General features: G+C 54.6%; 1 protein-coding gene across 1 annotated transcript; it reads right to left on the bottom strand.

Annotated features, from left to right (window-relative positions):
* Nucleotides 1-204: 204 nt before the first annotated feature.
* TSKS (testis specific serine kinase substrate) lies at nucleotides 205-15729 on the bottom strand. The gene is made up of 11 exons (XM_004619846.2): nucleotides 15560-15729; nucleotides 14833-15058; nucleotides 6485-6580; nucleotides 5910-5993; nucleotides 4930-5013; nucleotides 4101-4387; nucleotides 3019-3213; nucleotides 2211-2384; nucleotides 1728-1863; nucleotides 513-637; nucleotides 205-384 (listed from the first exon to the last, which is right to left on the bottom strand). Exons 1-11 carry the CDS (start codon nucleotides 15727-15729, stop codon nucleotides 228-230), a joined length of 1734 nt encoding a protein of 577 aa, XP_004619903.1. The 3' UTR covers nucleotides 205-227.
* Nucleotides 15730-17899: the final 2170 nt, after the last annotated feature.

Genomic DNA, 17899 nt, shown 5'->3' on the forward strand with positions numbered 1-17899 from the left:
TACTTTCTCTCTAGCCCTATAATGAGACAAACAACCAACCCCCCCCTACACACACATACACACAAAAAAAATCCGAAGTGAAAACCAGAGCTGCGCCATCAGCAGCTCTCTGCCTCCCCGCCAGGCATGAGTCATCCAAGCAGAGGCTGTTTTGGGGTGCGTGGAACTGATCAGTCCTTGTTTTGATGCCAAAGAGACACAGGATTCATGCCAGCATGAGGGGCCATTTATTGTTCTGGGGTTTGGCCCCCCCGTTTGGGGGGACTTCCCCCGCCACTTGCTCCCCCCATTGTCCCCGTGGACCCTTCAAGTGGCAGGTTGCTGAGTTGATCGTGGAGAGAACACATCTTCAAATGCAGATAATCCAGAGTGGCCGCCTTCTCCCTGTGTGACAGAGCGGGGAGGGGGGTGGGCGTGGATGGTGCGGCATGCCAGCAGGCTGGAGGAGCAGAGGCGTCCTGCCTTTCCGCCAAGATGTCACCTCCTCCCATGCCCTCCGCCTCCTTCCTCACTCCGGCTTCATCTTGTCCGTCAGCAGCAAATTCTTGGCCCGCAAGGCTTCGTCCTGGGCCAGCTTGAGGGTGGAGCTCAGGGCCTCTGCGCGGACGTGCTTGGCCAAGGCCTGGCGCTCCAGCTCCTGGGAAGAGGAGTGTGGGCCCAGCTGGGCTTGCGGAACTGGGCTGGGGGTGGAGGGGAGCTGGATCGCGGAGGGCAAGGGGCAGGATCCCAGGGGGCCCAGGTGCCTCCCCCGGGGTAGACCCTAGTGGCGCCTCCCCCATGCCCACCTTTCCCAGCAGGCCTGGATTTGTCCCCTACTGTGCGCTGGCTCCCTATGTCCCAGCAGGTGCTAAGTCAGGGTCTACCACTCGGCCACTCATCAGCTGTGTGTCTGGGACCGTGTCTCTGTCACAGGGTGTCCTACATCCCATCATGCATGGAACCACACAATGCCCTGTTCTATGAGTCCCACCAGCTGGCACAAGGCTGCCTTGAGGCCCTATGGCCCACATGACCTCATCCAGTCCATCCCATGGCTCTGTCCTATCAATGTCCCATTGGGCTCCCTGGCTATGTCACCTACGGTAACTTCTATCCCAGCATGCTTTAGGCATCATCCCCAGTGCAGCTCTGGCCCAGACCTAATCTTCTACCAACTACTCAAAAGCATTAGCATTCACTGCGTCTGGATGTTTTAGGGGTCCCCCTCTGACCGCTGTAACATCTTGATTGCCTTTGGGTAGGGGGGCTCCTAAATGATGCTCAGAGTTCCAGGAGACCCCACCGTCAATTATTGCCCACTGGCCCTATGTTCAACAGCCACCGGCTCTGTCCAATTGCCTGAACCACCCTGGCAGTAATCGGGGGCCTCTAGGGCTATACCCACAATGCTTGGGGGACTATGTGGTGTCAGGGGTTGAACCTAGGGTGGGCGCATGCATATTATCCATACTGGTCCTCGAGGGTCTTGGGAAAGTCCACTAGGAGAGTTTCCTGTGTCCTATAGTAGATGGGAACCAGTGTCCCATCTGCTTATCCAGTCTCCATCCCGAGGGTTCTGCCCTTGGACCCCAACTCTTGGCCCCTCTGTTTGCCACTGCAATGCATGTATGGGTCCCCTGGCACCTGCTGCCCATAGCTCAACCTTCCCCATCCTGCCACACACCCAGGGCTCCCCTTCCTCTGCTCAGACTGAAAAGTGGGGCACGATGGCCCTTGGTTCCTTGTACCAGAATCTTCTTGTGCAGCCTCTGGCAGCTGGGGCAGGCGGGGGGCAGGCTCCTCTGCTTCACCTCGTCCACCAGCGGCGTCAGAGCTCGCTCCAGCAGCTGCTGCAGGGTTTCTGTGGACAACTGCTGGCTCTGGCTGTGGGGAGAGGGCACCAGGATAAAGACGTCCACCCTCCCGCCCTGGTGCCACTGCGCATGCACTGATCCTTCCCATCATGCACCGGGGCACCCCTTCAGTGCCAGTGCAGGGAATTTCAGCCCAGAGATGTCCACCACCCAAGGGCATCAGATGGCTACAAACTCACCTTTACCACCATGCACCAATTGAAATTCACCCCCCCACACACTCCCCCCAAAGGGCCCAAGTGTGTTGGGCTTTGCTTGGACTCTCCAAGCCGGACACCTATGACCACGTTCCCTCCTTCCCAGCACCACAAGTCAGGATACTCGAAATGACTCAGGGAGGCTCCCCTCCACTCTTACCTAGCACAGCGGGTACAGGAGCCTTGGGGGGCCCGATCCAGGTTCATGGAGAGCTCGGATCCTCTCCGTGAGTTCTGAAATTGCCGCCCCAGTTCCTCCAGAACCGGTTTCACTGGGCCCAGCCCCTCCAGTTCGCTCCTTAGTGAAGCCACAGACACTGCTGACCGCTCCACCCTGAGATGAAAGAGTAATCCGTGCTGCAAGGGCGCTTCCTCCAAATCCCCTTCCACCCATTACTAGCCCAGATGCCTGTCTCTATCCCGTCCTGACCCTCTGCTGTGACTTACTGGCTTTTGCCTTTTGTCACGTTTTGGTAGGGACCTCAGGAAAACATGGGATGGCAGGGATCGAACACAGTAGGCTACACCGTCTGGGTCACACACGGCTATGCCCAGGGGTTACTCCTAGCTCTCAGGAGTATTACTCCGAGAATTACTCCTGGCGGTGCTCGGTGGACCACAGGGGATGCTGGGAATTGAACCTAGGTCAGCCGCTTGCAAGGCAAACACCCTACCAGCTGTGTTATCGCTCCAGCCCTGATTTTTGTGTTTTAAAGCACCATTACCTTCTTATACACTTATTAGTGGTCTGGTAACAGACTGAGCTTTCTGTCCTTCTAAGAGGTAGAACAAACCCATCCCCAACGGGCCCGCCCACAAGACTTTAGTAGGTAAGCCAAGTCCCTTCTCTGATCTCTAATTGGAGGTTCTTCCTGTCAGTCTAGGGGCTTCATGTCGTAGCACTAGCTGATTGGCTCAGGCTTTCCCTTAAGGTTGGGTTCCACATCCCCACTCGCCTGGGTCCTTACATGGTGCACAGCTCGTCAGCCCGGCCTCGCAGCTCCTGTAGGCCCCGTGCGGTCTGTGCCTGTTCTCGTTGCGCCCGTTCCCACTGGCCCAGGAAGCCATCGAGCCTGCCACCCAGGCCGCCGAGCAACCTCAGGGCCTCCTGCACTGCCCCCTCCTCTTGATGCCACCGGGCGGTCAGCGAAGATACCTCCCTCCTGGACCATCAGAGGAACGGATCGGGTCAGGGTCTCAGGGTGGATGTGCCTTTGACAACCCCAACCCCCTGCCCCACCCAGACCTTCGGCCCTTCCATGTAAATCTGCTCTCATCCCATCCTTTTGTTTTGTTTTGCCTTTTGGGTCACACCTGGGGATGCACAGGGGTTACTCCTGGCTCTGCACTCAGGAATTACTCCTGGCGGTGCTCAGGGGACCACACAGGACGCTGGACCCGGGTTGGCCACGTGCAAGGCAAACAGCCCTACCCGCAGTACTGTTGTTCCAGGCCCTTTTTTTTTTTTTTTTTAAATTTTGGATTCAAACTCGGCTATGCTTAGGGGTTAGTCCTGGCTGTGCACTGGGGAATTACGCCTGGCGATGCTTGGGGACCATATGGGGTAATAGGAATTGAACCCATTACCCAGGTGAATCGCGTGCAAGACAAACATGAAACCCACTCCACTAGTGTTCTGCACCCCCATGTTTTAAAAGAACCATAATTTCTGTTCGTTTGAGGTTTGGGGGCTGCATCCAGCAGCGCTCTAAGATGATTCCTGGCTCTAAGCTCAGGAGTGACTCCTGGCAGTGCTGGGGGACCATATCTGCTGCTGGATATTGATTGGAACCAGGGTGCAGCCTGCTGCAGTTGAATGCAAGGCAAGTGCCTTAGCCCCTTTGTTCTTTCTCCAGCCCAAGAACCCCCATTTCTATTGTTATCAGGTACCCCTCACTGATCTGATGACCTGCCCCAAGCCCTTCAACAGGGGTTTCATGAAACTCCCAACTGCCCTAGCTCCTGCCCACCCAGGTCAACCCTGAAGGTCTAATCTCTGGTAATTCCGGCACTCCCATCACCCCAGGCTCCACCCCTGCAGCCCACCCACCTCAGCTCCTCCAGGCCGGCGGAGACCTTCTGCATCTCCTGCTCACTCACGTAGGGGCCCTCAGACGCCCGGGATCCCATTCCCCAGCCACCTGCAACCAGGTTGCGTGCTCGAGGGGGTTCTTCAGGGCTGCCGGGCTGTCCGGAACCACCCTGGGGTGGGCTGGCGGGGCCCAGACCATGCCTGGAGAGACCAGCCTCCAGCTTCTGCTCCAGCTCCTGCAGCTCTGCCTCCTGCCTCCGTGGGGTCTCATCCTGCAGCTGCAGCTGCAGGTAGCGGAGCTTCTCCTGGGGGTGGTACAGGAAGGCGTCAGTATCCATCTCCTTGTCTCCTGATGCCCTCAAATCCAAAATGTAATCCAGGCCCCAGAGAGATGGTGCAGCGCGTTTGCCTTGCACAGGGCTAACTTGGGTTCAATACCCAGCACCCAATAGGGTCCCCTGGCCCACCAAAAGTGAACCCTCAGCACAGAGCCAGGAGTAAGCCCCGAGCACCAACGGCTGTGACTCAAAAACCAAGACAAAGAGACAAGATGCAATGCTGGAGTTGGCTGGACAGGCAGCGGATGGGGGACAGGATGTTGGGGCATCCCACTTACCAGTGTTAATGGGGTTTGCCTCATTGGAGGTCTACTGAATCCCCTCTACTGCCATCTCTCCCTGTCTCCGTCCAGCTCCCCACTCCCATCCCGGTCATCACAAGAGGCCTGATTCCTAGACACATGTCTGTAAGTCTGAGGACCATGGGCGTGCCCTGGTGGTACTCTCATGCCATATTCCTCATGCACCTGATCCGCTCCCCTGGTCCTGGGCTCCCCGCACCCCTTTACCTCCAGTAGGGCTGAGTTCTGCTTCAGGACGTTGGTTTTGATTTCCGCGTCTTCCACCGACCGAGTCACCTTCCGGCAGTTCTCCTGGGTCAGGACAGCGGGGCAGGGTCCTGCCTTCACTTCCCAGCTCCTCTTCCCATTCCTTTCCCAGGCAATTTCCTTACCGGTCAAGCACACCAAGACAATGCGCCTCTCCCCCAACTTCCTTTTAGTTGGAGGGGGACGGAGACTGGCCACACCCTGTGGTATTCAGAGGCTATTCCAGGCTCTCTGCTGACTGGTGCTCAAGGAAATCTTTGGGTTCCTGGGATGGAGCCAGGATGGGCTGCAATAGTGCCTCCCTGCTGGACTAGCTCCTCAGCCCAAGGTACATGATTAGTCATTATTTATTTATTTATTTATATTGCTTTTGGGGCCACACCCGGCAATGCACAGGATTGTGCATCCTGGCTCTGTACTCAGGAATTACCCCTGGCAGTCCTCGGGGGACCCTATGGGATGCTGGGAATCGAACCCGGGTCGGCCGCGTGCAAACAAACACCCTACCCACTGTGCTATCACTCCAGCCCCATTAGTCATTATTGTCGTTATTACTGTTGGGTTTGGGGCCACATGTGTTGGTGCTCAGGGCATCTTCCTGCTCTCACAGGCTCAGGAATCACTCCCGGCAGTGCTCAGAGGACCATATGGGAGATCGGGGATTGAACTGGAGTCGGCTGCATGCAAGGCCAGCACCCTCCCTGCTGGACTCTCACTCCAAAATCCCTGATAACTTTTGTCCTCATTATTCGGATTACTCCCAGCTCAGTGCTCTCTCTCTAGCCCAAGACACGCCCACTCCCACTTCTGATGCATGGGGGGGGGGGTGACAGCGTTCTCCTGAGACCTTTCCAGTGGTAATTTCCCTCTGGCTCCCCTTCTTTGCTGCCCGCCCACCCTCTTGCTCCTCTCTCCCCCCGCACCTGATCCCCAAGTCTCACCTTGAGCTGACTGCAGTACCCCTCCAGCTCCTCTGCCTCCTGCCGTCTTCGCTCCAGATTTTCACTGAGCACAGAGCACTCAGTCTGGAGCATGGAGGGATGAGGGGTTGGCTGGGGGAAGGGGACACCCCCTGGCCCCAGGGAGAAGTGGACACTGCTGGGATGCTTTCTTTTTTGTGGGGGTCACACCCAGATATGCCCTGGGATCACTCCTGGAAGACCCAGGGGACCATGTGTGGTTCCGGGGATCGAGCCTGGGCTGGCTGCATGCAAGGCCGGTGGCCTACGTGCTGTGCTCTTTGGCTCATGGTCTGGGAACACTTTCTGTTCCCTATTTTGTTTGTTTGGTTGGGGCACACTCAGCAGTGCTCAATGCTTACTCCTGGCTCTGCATCCAGGGGCCACTCCTGGCAGCTCAAGCGCCCTCCCCACTTTACTATTGCTCTGGCCACTCCATTTCCTTCCTGTACCTCCACCTCCCCAAGTCTGTGCAAATTTAAAATGGGGGATGGGCTCTAAGAAGGGCCCTAGAGGGCTGAGTTCTTCTGGGGTGCTGGCAGGGGCAAGCCTCACACCTGCAGTGTCTGCACATGCTGATTCACCCGGGTGGTCTTTTCCTTTAAGCTGGTGATGGAATCTTTGGCACGGACCAGTCCACTGTTGACCCCATTCTGGGGAAGAAAGAGAGGGGGGTGAGTCAGGTGTGTGTGAGCAAAAGCCAAGCCCCAGGAAAAGCCTGGAATTGGGAGGTGGCTATGGCCCACACCTAGTCCTGGATTTAGCGGGGAAGGGAACAGAGTACTGGAGTCAGGTGTTGCCTTTGTATGTGGCTGTTCATGGGTCTTTACCCAGCACTGAGAGGGTCTTCCGAGCACTCTCCAGTCTCACGCCAGTGCACTGAGCCAGGAAGAGCCCCTGAGCATGGCCCCACAAAATAAAACAAAGAACATACAAATCTAGAGTAAGAGTACAGCGGGGATGGCACTTGCCTTGCACAGGGCTCAGGCAGTTCAAATGCCAGCACCCTATACCCCATATGATTCAGAGCACCACCAGGAATGAGCCCAGAGCACAGAGCCAGAATTAAATCTTGAGCACTGCTGGGGGTGGCCCCCCAAAAAGCACCACCACTGGGGGCTGGCATGATAGCACAGCAGGTAGGGCGTTTGCCTTGCACGCGGCTGACCTGGGTTGATTCCCAGCATCCCATATGGTCTCCTGACCACTGCCAGGGGTAATTCCTGAGTGCATGAGCCAGGAGTAACCCCTGTGCATCGCCGAGTGTGACTCAAAAAGAAAAAAAACACCACTAACAAAAACATACAGGGCTAGAGAGATAGCACAGTGGGTCGGGTGCTTGTCTAGCATGTACTCAATCTGGATTCGGTCCTCCGCACCACATAGGGGCCGCCAATCCTGCCGACAGTGATTCCTGAACACAGAGGTAGGAGAAAGCCCTGGGTACTGCCTGGAGTGGCTCCACTCCCCCCACAACATGCTGGGGGTTAGGGAGATAGCTCAAAGGGCAGCACTGCTCACAGTAGAATCTGGAAACAACCCGAGTGGTCGAAAACAGGCAGCTGGTTAAAGAAGCTGTGGTACATCTACACAATGGAATACTATGCAGCTGTTAGAAAAGATGAAGTCATTAAATTTGCTTGTAAGTGAATGAACATGGAGATTATCATGCTAAGTATAATGAGTCAGAAAGAGAGGGACAAACATAGAATTCCACTTACTTGTGGAATATAAAATAATATAATATGAGATTAACACCCGAGGACAGTAGAGACAAAAGCCAGGAGGTTTGAAAGCCTGCCTCAGGTGCTGGGAGAGAAGAAAGTTGGAATGGAGAAGGGATCACTAAGTCAATGATGATTGGCGGGATGGTTCAGGACGGGAGATGTGTACTGAAAGTAGACAAAGGACCTAACACGATGGCCTGTCAGTATCTGTATTGCAAACCATGATGCCCAAAGTAGAGAGTAAGAAGGAAGGTGCCTGCCACCGAGGCGGGCGTTGGAGGGGGTGGGGGTGATGGGAGGGATACTGGGGACATTGATGGCGGAAAATACGCACTGATGGAGGGCTGGGTGTTTGATCATTTTATGATTGAAACTCAATTATGAGAGCTTTGTAACTATATCTCAGTGATTTAATAAAATAAATTAGTTTCACTGTCACTGTCATCCCGTTGCCCATCGATCTGCTCGAGCGGGCACCAGTAACGTCTCCATTGTGAAACTCGTTGTTACTGTTTTTGGCATATTGAATATGCCACGGGGAGCTTGCCAGGCTCTGCCGTATGGGCGACATACTCTCAGTAGCTTGCTGGGCTCTCTGAGAGGGGCGGAGGAATTGAACCCGGGTCGCTGCATGCAAGGTGAACGCCCTACCCGCTGTGCGATCACTCCAGCCCAATAAAATAAATTAGTTTAAAAAGTAAACATAAAAAAGCATTCATAGGGGCTGGAGTGATAGCACAGCGGATAGGGCGTTTGCCTTGCACGCGGCCAACCCGGGTTCGAATCCCAGCATCCCATATGGTCCCCTGGGCACCGCCAGGGGTGATTCCTGAGTGCATGAGCCAGGAGTGACCCCTGTGCGTCGCCGGGTGTGACCCAAAAAGAAAAAAAAAAAAAAGCATTCATATGGGGGCTGGAGCGATCGCACAGCGGGTAGAGCGTTTGCCTTGCACGCGGCCGACCCGGGTTTGATTCCCAGCATCCCATATGGTCCCCTGAGCACCACCAGGAGTAATTCCTGAGTGCATGCGCCAGGAGTGACTCCTGTGCAACGCCGGGTGTGACCCCCAAATGCCAAAAAACCCAAAACAAACAAACAAAATAAAAAAAAAAAGAATTCATGTGTAGAAAAACTAAAGGGCTGGAGCTCCTTCCTTGCCCACACCTTCCTTTGATCCCTGGCTCTAAACTCTCTGGCTGCATTGCCAGCCAGATAACACCAGGAGTGGCACAGCTGTCTTCTGAGCACTGCTTGGGAGCCCTCACCTCAAAGCAATAAAATAAATATGAAATATAGACTATTTTCTCTCCAGAAACTGGAGATACTAGATCTCCCAGCTTACTCCATATAAGTGCTTTCTCTACCTGAGGTCAAGTGCTCACCTGGTTTTCCTTCTCTGGCAAGGCTCCTGAGATTATTTGACTCATTTTTTGTTTGTTTGTTTGTTCTTGGGCCACTTCTGGCGGTATTCAGGGCTTACTCCAGGCTCTTCACTCAGGGATAACTCCTGGTGGGTTTGGAAGACTATATGGGGTGGCGGGGATCAAACCCGGTTTGTCCACATTCAAAGTCAGCGCCCTCCTGGGTGTACTTAGGGCTCAGATCATTCAGGCTCATTTTGCAAATGAAGGCGCTATGCCTTGTGGACCTGAGTACTTGGACGGTAAGGCATGACCTTTGTTTTTTAATTTTTTACATTTATTTTTTGACCCTGTAGTGCCTCTTTTTTTCTTTTTGCTTTTTGGGTCACACCCAAAATGTTCAGGGGTTACTCCTGGCTCTGCACTCAGGAATTACTCGTGGCGGTGCTTGGGGGACCATATGGGACGCTAAAGATTGAACCTTGGTCAGCCACATGCAAGGCAAACGCCCTCCCTGATGTGCTCTCGCTCCGGCCACCCTGTGGTGCCTCTGAGCACTAAGGTCTATTGCCATAGAAGTCACTGTCACTGTCATCCTGTTGCTTATCGATTTGCTCGAGCGGGTACCAGTAACGTCTCCATTGTGAGACTTGTTACTGTTTTTGGCATATTGAATATGCCACGGGTAGCTTGCCAGGCTCTGCTGTGAGGGCAGGATACTCTCGGTAGCTTGCCGGGCTCTGTGAGAGGGGCGAAGGAATCGAACCCGGGTCGGCCATGTGCAAGACGAACACCCTACCTGCTGTGCTATTGCTCCAGCCCCATTACCATAGAAGCATACAAATGAATACTGCCTGACTGGCTTTGGAGGGCTGCTTCTTATATCATCCAAAAGAGTTCACTTGACACGGACGGCTTAGGCAAAGACTACATTTCCTACTTTGCAGGTAGGTGTAGTCATGGGACTAAATTCTGGCCAATAAAATGGGCAAATGTTAACACTCCTAAAAGTAATATCCAAATCTTCCTCTAATTTATTTGGTTTAGGGTTACACCCAGTGGTGCTGGAGGGTGACTATGGGGGGCGGGTGGTTTCTACCAGCGGTCTTTGGGGACCACGCAATGACACGGATCTAACCCCAGTTCCCCACAAGCAAAACATGCTCTTAGCCTTTTTAAGGGGGGAAGGAGAGAAGGGGGTGTCACACTCCAGGGTGATCAGGGCTTAGTCCTGGCTTTGTGCTCAGGAGTCACTTTTGGTGGGCTCGAGGGGCCATGTGGAGTTCTGGGGATTGAATCCACCTCAGCTGTGCTACATATCAGGCACTATTTCTTCACTCTCAAAATGACCAGTTTCAACACGTGGGAGAAGAAAATTAGTGAAACTGCAGTACTGAGACAACTCTGAGAGTACAGATATAATTTCCCCTCCACATGCCCTTTCTTAATGTCTAGGAGGTAGTGGACAGATTTGTGGCTTAGAAACAGCTGAACAATCAGAACCTAGGGGCCTGTAACTGCACCCGTGGAAGATCAAACCTACTTTACTTGTCGAGACTTTCGTATGGGAAATTATCCTCGTTAAGCCAAGTATTTTAGTTTCTCATCACAGTTGCTGAACTAAGACATAATGAAAAAGTGATGGGGGTGGGGGGACAAGTTTCTTCCACTGTGAATGGGCTTGTTATATTTCCTGTGTGATTTCTCTGGATAATAAGAATAGGGGCTGGAGTGATAGCATAGCAGGTAGGGTGTTTGCCTTGCACGCGGCCGACCCGGGTTTGATTCCCAGCGTCCCATATGGTCCCCTGAGCACGGCCAGGGGTAATTCCTGAGTGCAGAGCCAGGTGTGACCCCTGAGCATCGCTGGGTGTGACCCAAAAAGAAAAAAAAGAATAAGTGAGGGGCTGGAGCGATAGCACAGCGGATAGGGCGTTTGCCTTGCATGCGGCCGGCCCGGGTTTGATTCCCAGCATCTCGTATGGTCCCCTGAGCACCACCAGGGGTGATTCCTGAGTGCAGAGCCAGGAGTAACCCTTGTGCATCGCCAGCTGTGACCCAAAAAGCAAAAAATAAAAAAAAGGAAGAAGAAGAAGAAGAATGAGATAAAAGCTATTACATTAAGGTGGTAGAAGCATAATGGTGGAGGCAGCAGCCACCCCCAAATTTCACCCTTTTGTAAAATTAAAAAATGAGGGGCTGGAGCAATAGTACAGTGGGGAGGTTGCTTGCCTTTCATGTGCCCGACCGGGGTTCAATCCTCAGTATCCCATGTGGTCCCCTGAGCACCACCAGGAGTGATTCCTGAGTGCAGAGCCAGGAGTAACCTCTGAGCATTGCTGTGTGTTGCCCCAAAACAAACATTTAAAAGTGAACAAAAACAGTGTAACTCAAATAACTGAGAAGATACAATAAGTAAAGGTACATGCAGAGGGTCTGGAGAGAGAACAGAGGGTAAGGCATTTGCCTTGCACACAGCCAATCCAGGGTTTGAGCCCCTGCACCCTGAGCCCTTCCAGGAGTGATCTCTGAGCACAGAGTGAAGAGTACCTGAGCACTACTAGATGTGGCCCCTCAAATACATATATATATATGCATATATATATACACACACACACACACCCATATATATGGGGGGTGGGAACAGAGAGATAGGACAGAGGTTGAGGTGCCTGCCTCGCACATTGCAGACCCAGGCTCAATCCCCTGAACCCCATACGATCCTTTGTGCACCACCAGAAGTAAATGCAGAGCCAGGAGTAACCCCTAAATTCCTCTGGGCGCATTCTCCCATCTACAGATTCTTCGGTGCACCTTTCAAATGCGGAACCTGGAGGGGGCTGGAGCAATAGCACATCGGGTAGGGCGTTTGCCTTGCACGCGGCCAACCTGGGTTCGATTCCCAGCATCCCATATGGTCCCCTGAGCACCGCCAGGGGTAATTCCTGAGTGCAGAGCCAGGAGTAACCCCTGTGCATTGCTGGGTGTGACCCCAAAATAAAAAAATGCGGAACCTGGGGGCTGGAGCAATAGCACAGTTTGTAGGGCCTTTGCCTTGCACAAGGCTGACCCAGGTTCGATTCCCAGCATCCCATATGGTCCACTGAGCACTGCTGGGGTAATTCCTGAGTGCAGAGCCAGGAGTAACCCCTGTGCAATGCCAGGTGTGACCCAAAAAGTAAAAAAAATGCAGAGCCTGATCCCCACTGTTGAGTGAGGGCTGGGTTGAATGATGAGAGCCTGCTCATGAGCGAAGTAGTAGCAAAGGCACCATTTAAAGAGACTCGGAGTCCTAAGACCAGAGTGATAGCACAGTGGGCAAGGTTTTTGTATACATGGGGCAGACCTAGGTTCGATTCCTGGCATCCCATATGATCCTCAAACACTGCCAGAAGTAATTCCTGAGTGCAGAGCCTAGAGTAAGCCCAGAGCATCACCAGGTGACCCAAAAAGCCAAAACAAAAAGAGAAATGCACATACACTAGAAGTCAAGGCCAGCGGGGCTGGAGCAATAGCATAGCGGGTAGGGCATTTGCCTTGCATGCGGCCGACCCAGGTTCGATTCCCAGCATCCCATATGGTCCCCCGAGCACCGCCAGGAGTAATTCCTAAGTGCATGAGCCAGGAGTAACCCCTGTGCATCACTGGGTGTGGCCCAAAAAGAAAAAAAAAGTCAAGGCCAGAGAGATTGCTCAGTGGGTAGGGCTCTTGTCTGACGTGACCAACCTGGTTTGGTCCTTGGCTCCCCAGCATCTCCAGGAGTGAACCCTGAGCACTTTCAGGTGTACCCCAAAAGCAACACCAAAAGAAAGTGGTTTTTTTTGCCACACCTAGCAGTACTCAGAGATCACTCCAGGTGGTGCTCAGGGGATAACATCTGGTGCTGGGGAAGGAAGCAGGGTCCAGGTCCCTCTGTATGCAAGACCAGGCCCCTACCCCCTATACTGTCCACATGGCCCCCAGGGGCAGCATCTTGGTGAGGCCTCTGTGGTAAGAAACTTAGGCGGAAAGCTGCTGAAGGGTCCTGCTGAGCGGTGGGTCAGGGGCCCTGGTGGCAGCCCCTATCCAGCCTACACGGCCGACACCCCCATGGGCCGCAACTCAGCGGAGGCCCCGCGCAAGCAGGACAGTGCTCAGCGGGGCTTCCCGAAGGATGTGGCTTCCGTGAGTAACTTTCTGGGAAATTTGGGTCACCGTGTCCTGCTGCTTCCTTTCTGGGTGACCTCAGCGAGGACCTTTGCCTCGGTGCCCATTTTCCCATGAACCTGAGCACTGCTCCTGCGGCCAGACATGCTCACAGGCTTCATGCCGTGAAGGTTTGACCCCGGAATACCACATAGGGCCCCCCGAGTGACCCCTGAAGACAGAAACAGGAGTCAAGCCCTGGCACAGCCGAGCCCCCCAAAATAAAAGAAGGGGAAAAAAAAAGAAAAGCAAAAGAGAGCACAGGCCATTGGCTGGTTAGAGTGAGGGGGCCAGCGGCGCCTCTGACTGCTGACCCTCCGGTCATGGGGCCTTGAGACTGCCAGCGCTGAATGTCATCAGTATCATCTGTCAGCCACATCCTTCACCAGCCCCTCATCAGTCTGGGGGCAGATGCTCAGCTCTGACCTGCGGGCCCCCACCCAGGCCTGTTCCCCTCTTGGGGTCTCTGACCCCTGTCTCTGGCCTCTCTTGGCCTAGTCTCCCACCCCTGGGCCTCTGTCCCCTCTCTCTGGGCCTCTGTCCCCTCTCTCTGGGCCTCTGTCCCCCTCTCTCTGGGCCTCTATCCCCCTCTCTGGGCCTCTATCCTCCTCTCTGGGCCTCTGCCCCCCTCTTGGGCCTCTGTCCCCCTCCCTCTGGATCTCTGTCCCCCTCTCTTGGGGTCCTTGTCTCCCGCTCAGCATCTGCCCCACTGTGTGTCCCTAGACCCCCCCACGAGGGGACTGAGGTCCCACTGGTTTCACATATTCTGGATCCAGCTGACCGTGTGGGCACAGCCCTGGACAAGCACACAGCTGTGTCCACTCCCGCTGCCTGGAGCAACTTCTCTGGTGTCACAGTCTGCTGGGGACATAACTTGGACGGGAGGCTGGGGTGGGAGGGAGGAGAGTGCACCCCCCTTCCCCATCTGCTCTACTCGCCCAGCCCAGCATTTCCCACCCCTGCCTCCAGCCTGCTCTGAGATTCTTCTGCTTTGCAGAGTCGCCCCCAAGACACCTCAGAACTTCCTCCTCAATTCCAGGATTTTTCTTTTTATCTTTAAACTGGTCAGTTCTGTCAGGCATCACATAAGATGCAGGTCCCCGAGGGCCACTGCTGAACAGGGCACAATATCCTGGGTATAAAACCATGAGATTATCAGCCTTTTGTTATTTAGCTCATTCTTACCAGAGTTATTGCTATAGTGTGACTCTCAGCAGCCTTGTCAAGCCCAGTTCAGGGACCAGCCCCTGAAAGACCTGGGCTTGGCAGCTGGCACAGGCGATAATGAACTCAACTATGATTGACTGATTGATCCCCTTTGATCTTGCCTATCTAGCTTGTTTCCCACTTTTAATCCTGATTCTCTGTGAAGCAACCATAGAACTCTTATTCACTCATCAAAACCCATTTCTAACATTGCCTCCTCAAGGAAGCCTTCCCTTATATTCTCAATTTGGCTTTGAGAAGCCCTTCTGGGGTACCCTGGTATGATCTCTGGGATGACAAAGAACCAAAGTTGGACTTCCTGCTGGTGGACAGCCCTCTCTTTCTCATTCCAAATCAGGATTCTCCCTCCCCATCTTAGGCCTTTGGCTGCAATCTGTGGGCCCCTGCCCAGCGGAGCCCCTCACCAGAACATCTGAGAGGTCGAGGTCATCGGCAGGCCAGGGTACACTGGGGAAAGGGGGCGGCCCCGGCAGCGCGAGCGGCCCGCTGTCCTCCGTGATGGACTCGGTTCCTGAGGAGTCTGTGGGCTCCATGGCGGCCAGGTTGAGCAGCGACACGTTGGTACAGGCGGAGGATCGTTTGAGGTTCAGGCACCAGTGCATGGGCTCGTGGGACATCCGGGGCTCCACCCTGGACCAGACGGGCGGTGGGTCAGCGCAGCCCCCTGGCTCTGCCCCCCTCCAGCCCTGTGGACTTTCAGGACTTGTGTCTCCCTTCTCTGTCCACTGTGTCCTTCCCTCCCTCCACTCCCTCTCCACCATCCTGCACCCCACCTCCCTCCCTCACCCACCTTCCTTCATTCCTGCATACCCTCCCTCCCTCCCTCACCCCCATTTCCCACCTTGCTCCACTCCTGCACCCCCTTTGTCCCTCCCATCCCATTTCCCACCTTTCTGCCCCCCACCCCGGCACCTCTCCTCTTGCCCACCACCTTCCCCTTCCTTCTTCCCAATACGCACCTTTCCCTTCCACCCTCACACCTCCCTGCTCCTCCCCCCACCCTACACACCCCACTCTCTTCCTCCATGCCCTATCCGCCTCTGCTCCCCTTCTTCCCACCCCTCCTCAGCACCCCCCAACTCCATGGGGTGGATGTGAACCCTTCAGAGCCCCGAGGCTCAGGAAACCCACCCGTGGAACGACACAGCCTTCTTTTTCTTCGTGATCCCCTTAGTTGGGCTGGTCACCCCCCCGGGGGCCTCAGGAACCAGCTGGGAGTGACTCTCAACCCCCGCCGGGGGGTCCCCGGCTTCATGGATCTCCTTGGACTGCCAGATGGTCTTCACTACCACGCTCGCCATGGCGGGTGCTGTCAGCTCCCAGCAGCTCTTCTCTGAGATGCCACCTGCGCTGGCCCCCAGATCCCTGACCCCTGCCCGCCTCATAAAGGGTCCAACCACTGTGTCCCCAGGGGGCCCAGCGGGGGTGGTGCCTGTTGCCCAGGGTCTCTGTGAACTCCCCCCGGCTGGGATTCTATTTCTTTATTTATTGCTTTTTGGTCATACCTGGTAATGTTCAGGGCTAACTCCTGGCTCCACACTCAGGAATTACTCCTGGTGGTGCTCAGGGGACCCTGTGGAATGCCAGGGATCAAACCTAGGTCAGCCGCCTGCAAGGCAAACGCCCTTCCTGCTGTACTATCACTCCAAAGTAGCGTTGCATGTCTTTTGTTTGTGTCTTGGGGCCACACCCTGCAATGTTCAGGGGATGACTCCTGACTCTGCACTCAGAAATCAGCCCTGGTGGGCTTGGGGGACCATATTGGGTGTTGGGGATAGAACCGGTGTCAGCCGCATGCAAGGCCAGCACCCTCTCCGCTGTGCTATTACTCCAGCCTCCCTGACTGGGATCCAGCCCCTGCAGGAAGTGATGAGTCCCTGGACCAACACTGGACAGTTCCTCGGGCAGGTTCCACTTCCTTCTCCCCAAGACTTGCTTAGGGTTCCCAAGCCCCCCTCATCATACCTGATTCGTCATGCTGTATTGGCACATATGGCAGTGATGACGCCCCCTGTACCTGAAACTTACCCAACTCTATAGCCCTCACCTTTAGCTTAACCCTAAATAGACCCTCACCCTAAAAACAAAACAAAAAAGGGCTGAGCCAGAGCTCAGCAGGGAGGGCTTGCACATGGCTGACCCTCTCTGATCCCCGGCATCCCACAGGGCGTCCCCTGAGCACCGTCAGGAGTGATCGCCAAGCGCAGAGCTGGGAGTCAGCCCTGAGCATCACTGGGTGTGGTCCCCAAAATTAAAAACCAAGACAAAACAAAATGAAAGTTTTCTCTAAAGACCAAAACTGAACTAAGAGGAAGCCAGCCATGAGGAGAATGGGGGGTGGAGGTGTGAGGTGTGGTTAAGAGGGCGGCTATGTGTCCACTGCAGTGAACTGGCCAAGGGCCCCGGGGATGGGCAGAGAATTGGCCACAGGCCCTGGATGGGAGTCAGCTGCTGCCAGGAGCTGAGAATCACAGGGGCCCCACCCCGGCCAGCCCCATGAAGGGTGAGGAGGTGGGTGTTGGGCCAATGCCTGGCGTGGTCCTGGCCGGAAGCCATTGCTAGCCGGGAAGATGGGACAAGCCCGACTTCTCTTGAGTAAAGCCACTTGATCTGGTCAGGACCAGTCTTGAAGATCCAGGTTGGGGAAGCTAAAGGTCTGGATTTTTGGGGTTCCCTTGTTATACCAGTGAGGATTTGCCCACGCTTCCTTTGGCTCCCCAGATGTGAACTTGGCCCTGACCTGGCCTTGAAATCTCACACTGGCTCCAGCTCTGACTCCCTGAGATAGTCTCATTCCAGTAGGTCCACTAGTTCCATATCACTTGATGTGACAGCCGCGTGAGGCTGGCCATGTGATCAGGGTGGCCGGGCTCTGCAGGAAGCTCAGGCCGGCGGGTTCCCAAGGCTGGAGAGATTTAAGAACGTCTGGAATGTTGGGGCGGGGAGAGGCCAATGGCTTAAACCTGGGCTTTGCTTGCAGGCACCCTGTAGTCCCGAAGCACTGTCTGAAACGCTCCCTGAATACTGAGCCTGGAGTAACAGTCCCCTCGAATCAATGAGTGTGGCCCTACACACCCTCCTCCCCCCAAAAAGGCATGTTGATATTTTGTTCTATCGAGTGAAATAAATATCGCACAGCGGGTAGGGCGTTTGCCTTACACACAGCCGACCCGGGTTCAATTCCTGCGTCCCTCTCTGAGAGCTTGGCAAGCTACCGAGAGTATCCCGCCACATAGCAGAGCCTGGCAAGCTACCCGTGGCATATTCGATATACCAGAAACAGTAACAGCAAGTCTCACAATGGAGACATTACTGGTGCCCGCTTGAGCAAATTGATGAGCAACGGATGACAGTGACAGTGACAGTGACAGAGTGAAATAAAATAGTTATTATTGAGGCTGGAGAGAGTGTTGAAGGGTTAAGGCACTTGCTTTGCACACTATAAAGACAATTTGTTTTGTTGTTTGTTTG

This window comes from Sorex araneus, chromosome 8 (genome assembly GCF_027595985.1).
Source record: "Sorex araneus isolate mSorAra2 chromosome 8, mSorAra2.pri, whole genome shotgun sequence".
Classification (NCBI taxonomy): Eukaryota; Metazoa; Chordata; class Mammalia; order Eulipotyphla; family Soricidae; genus Sorex; species Sorex araneus.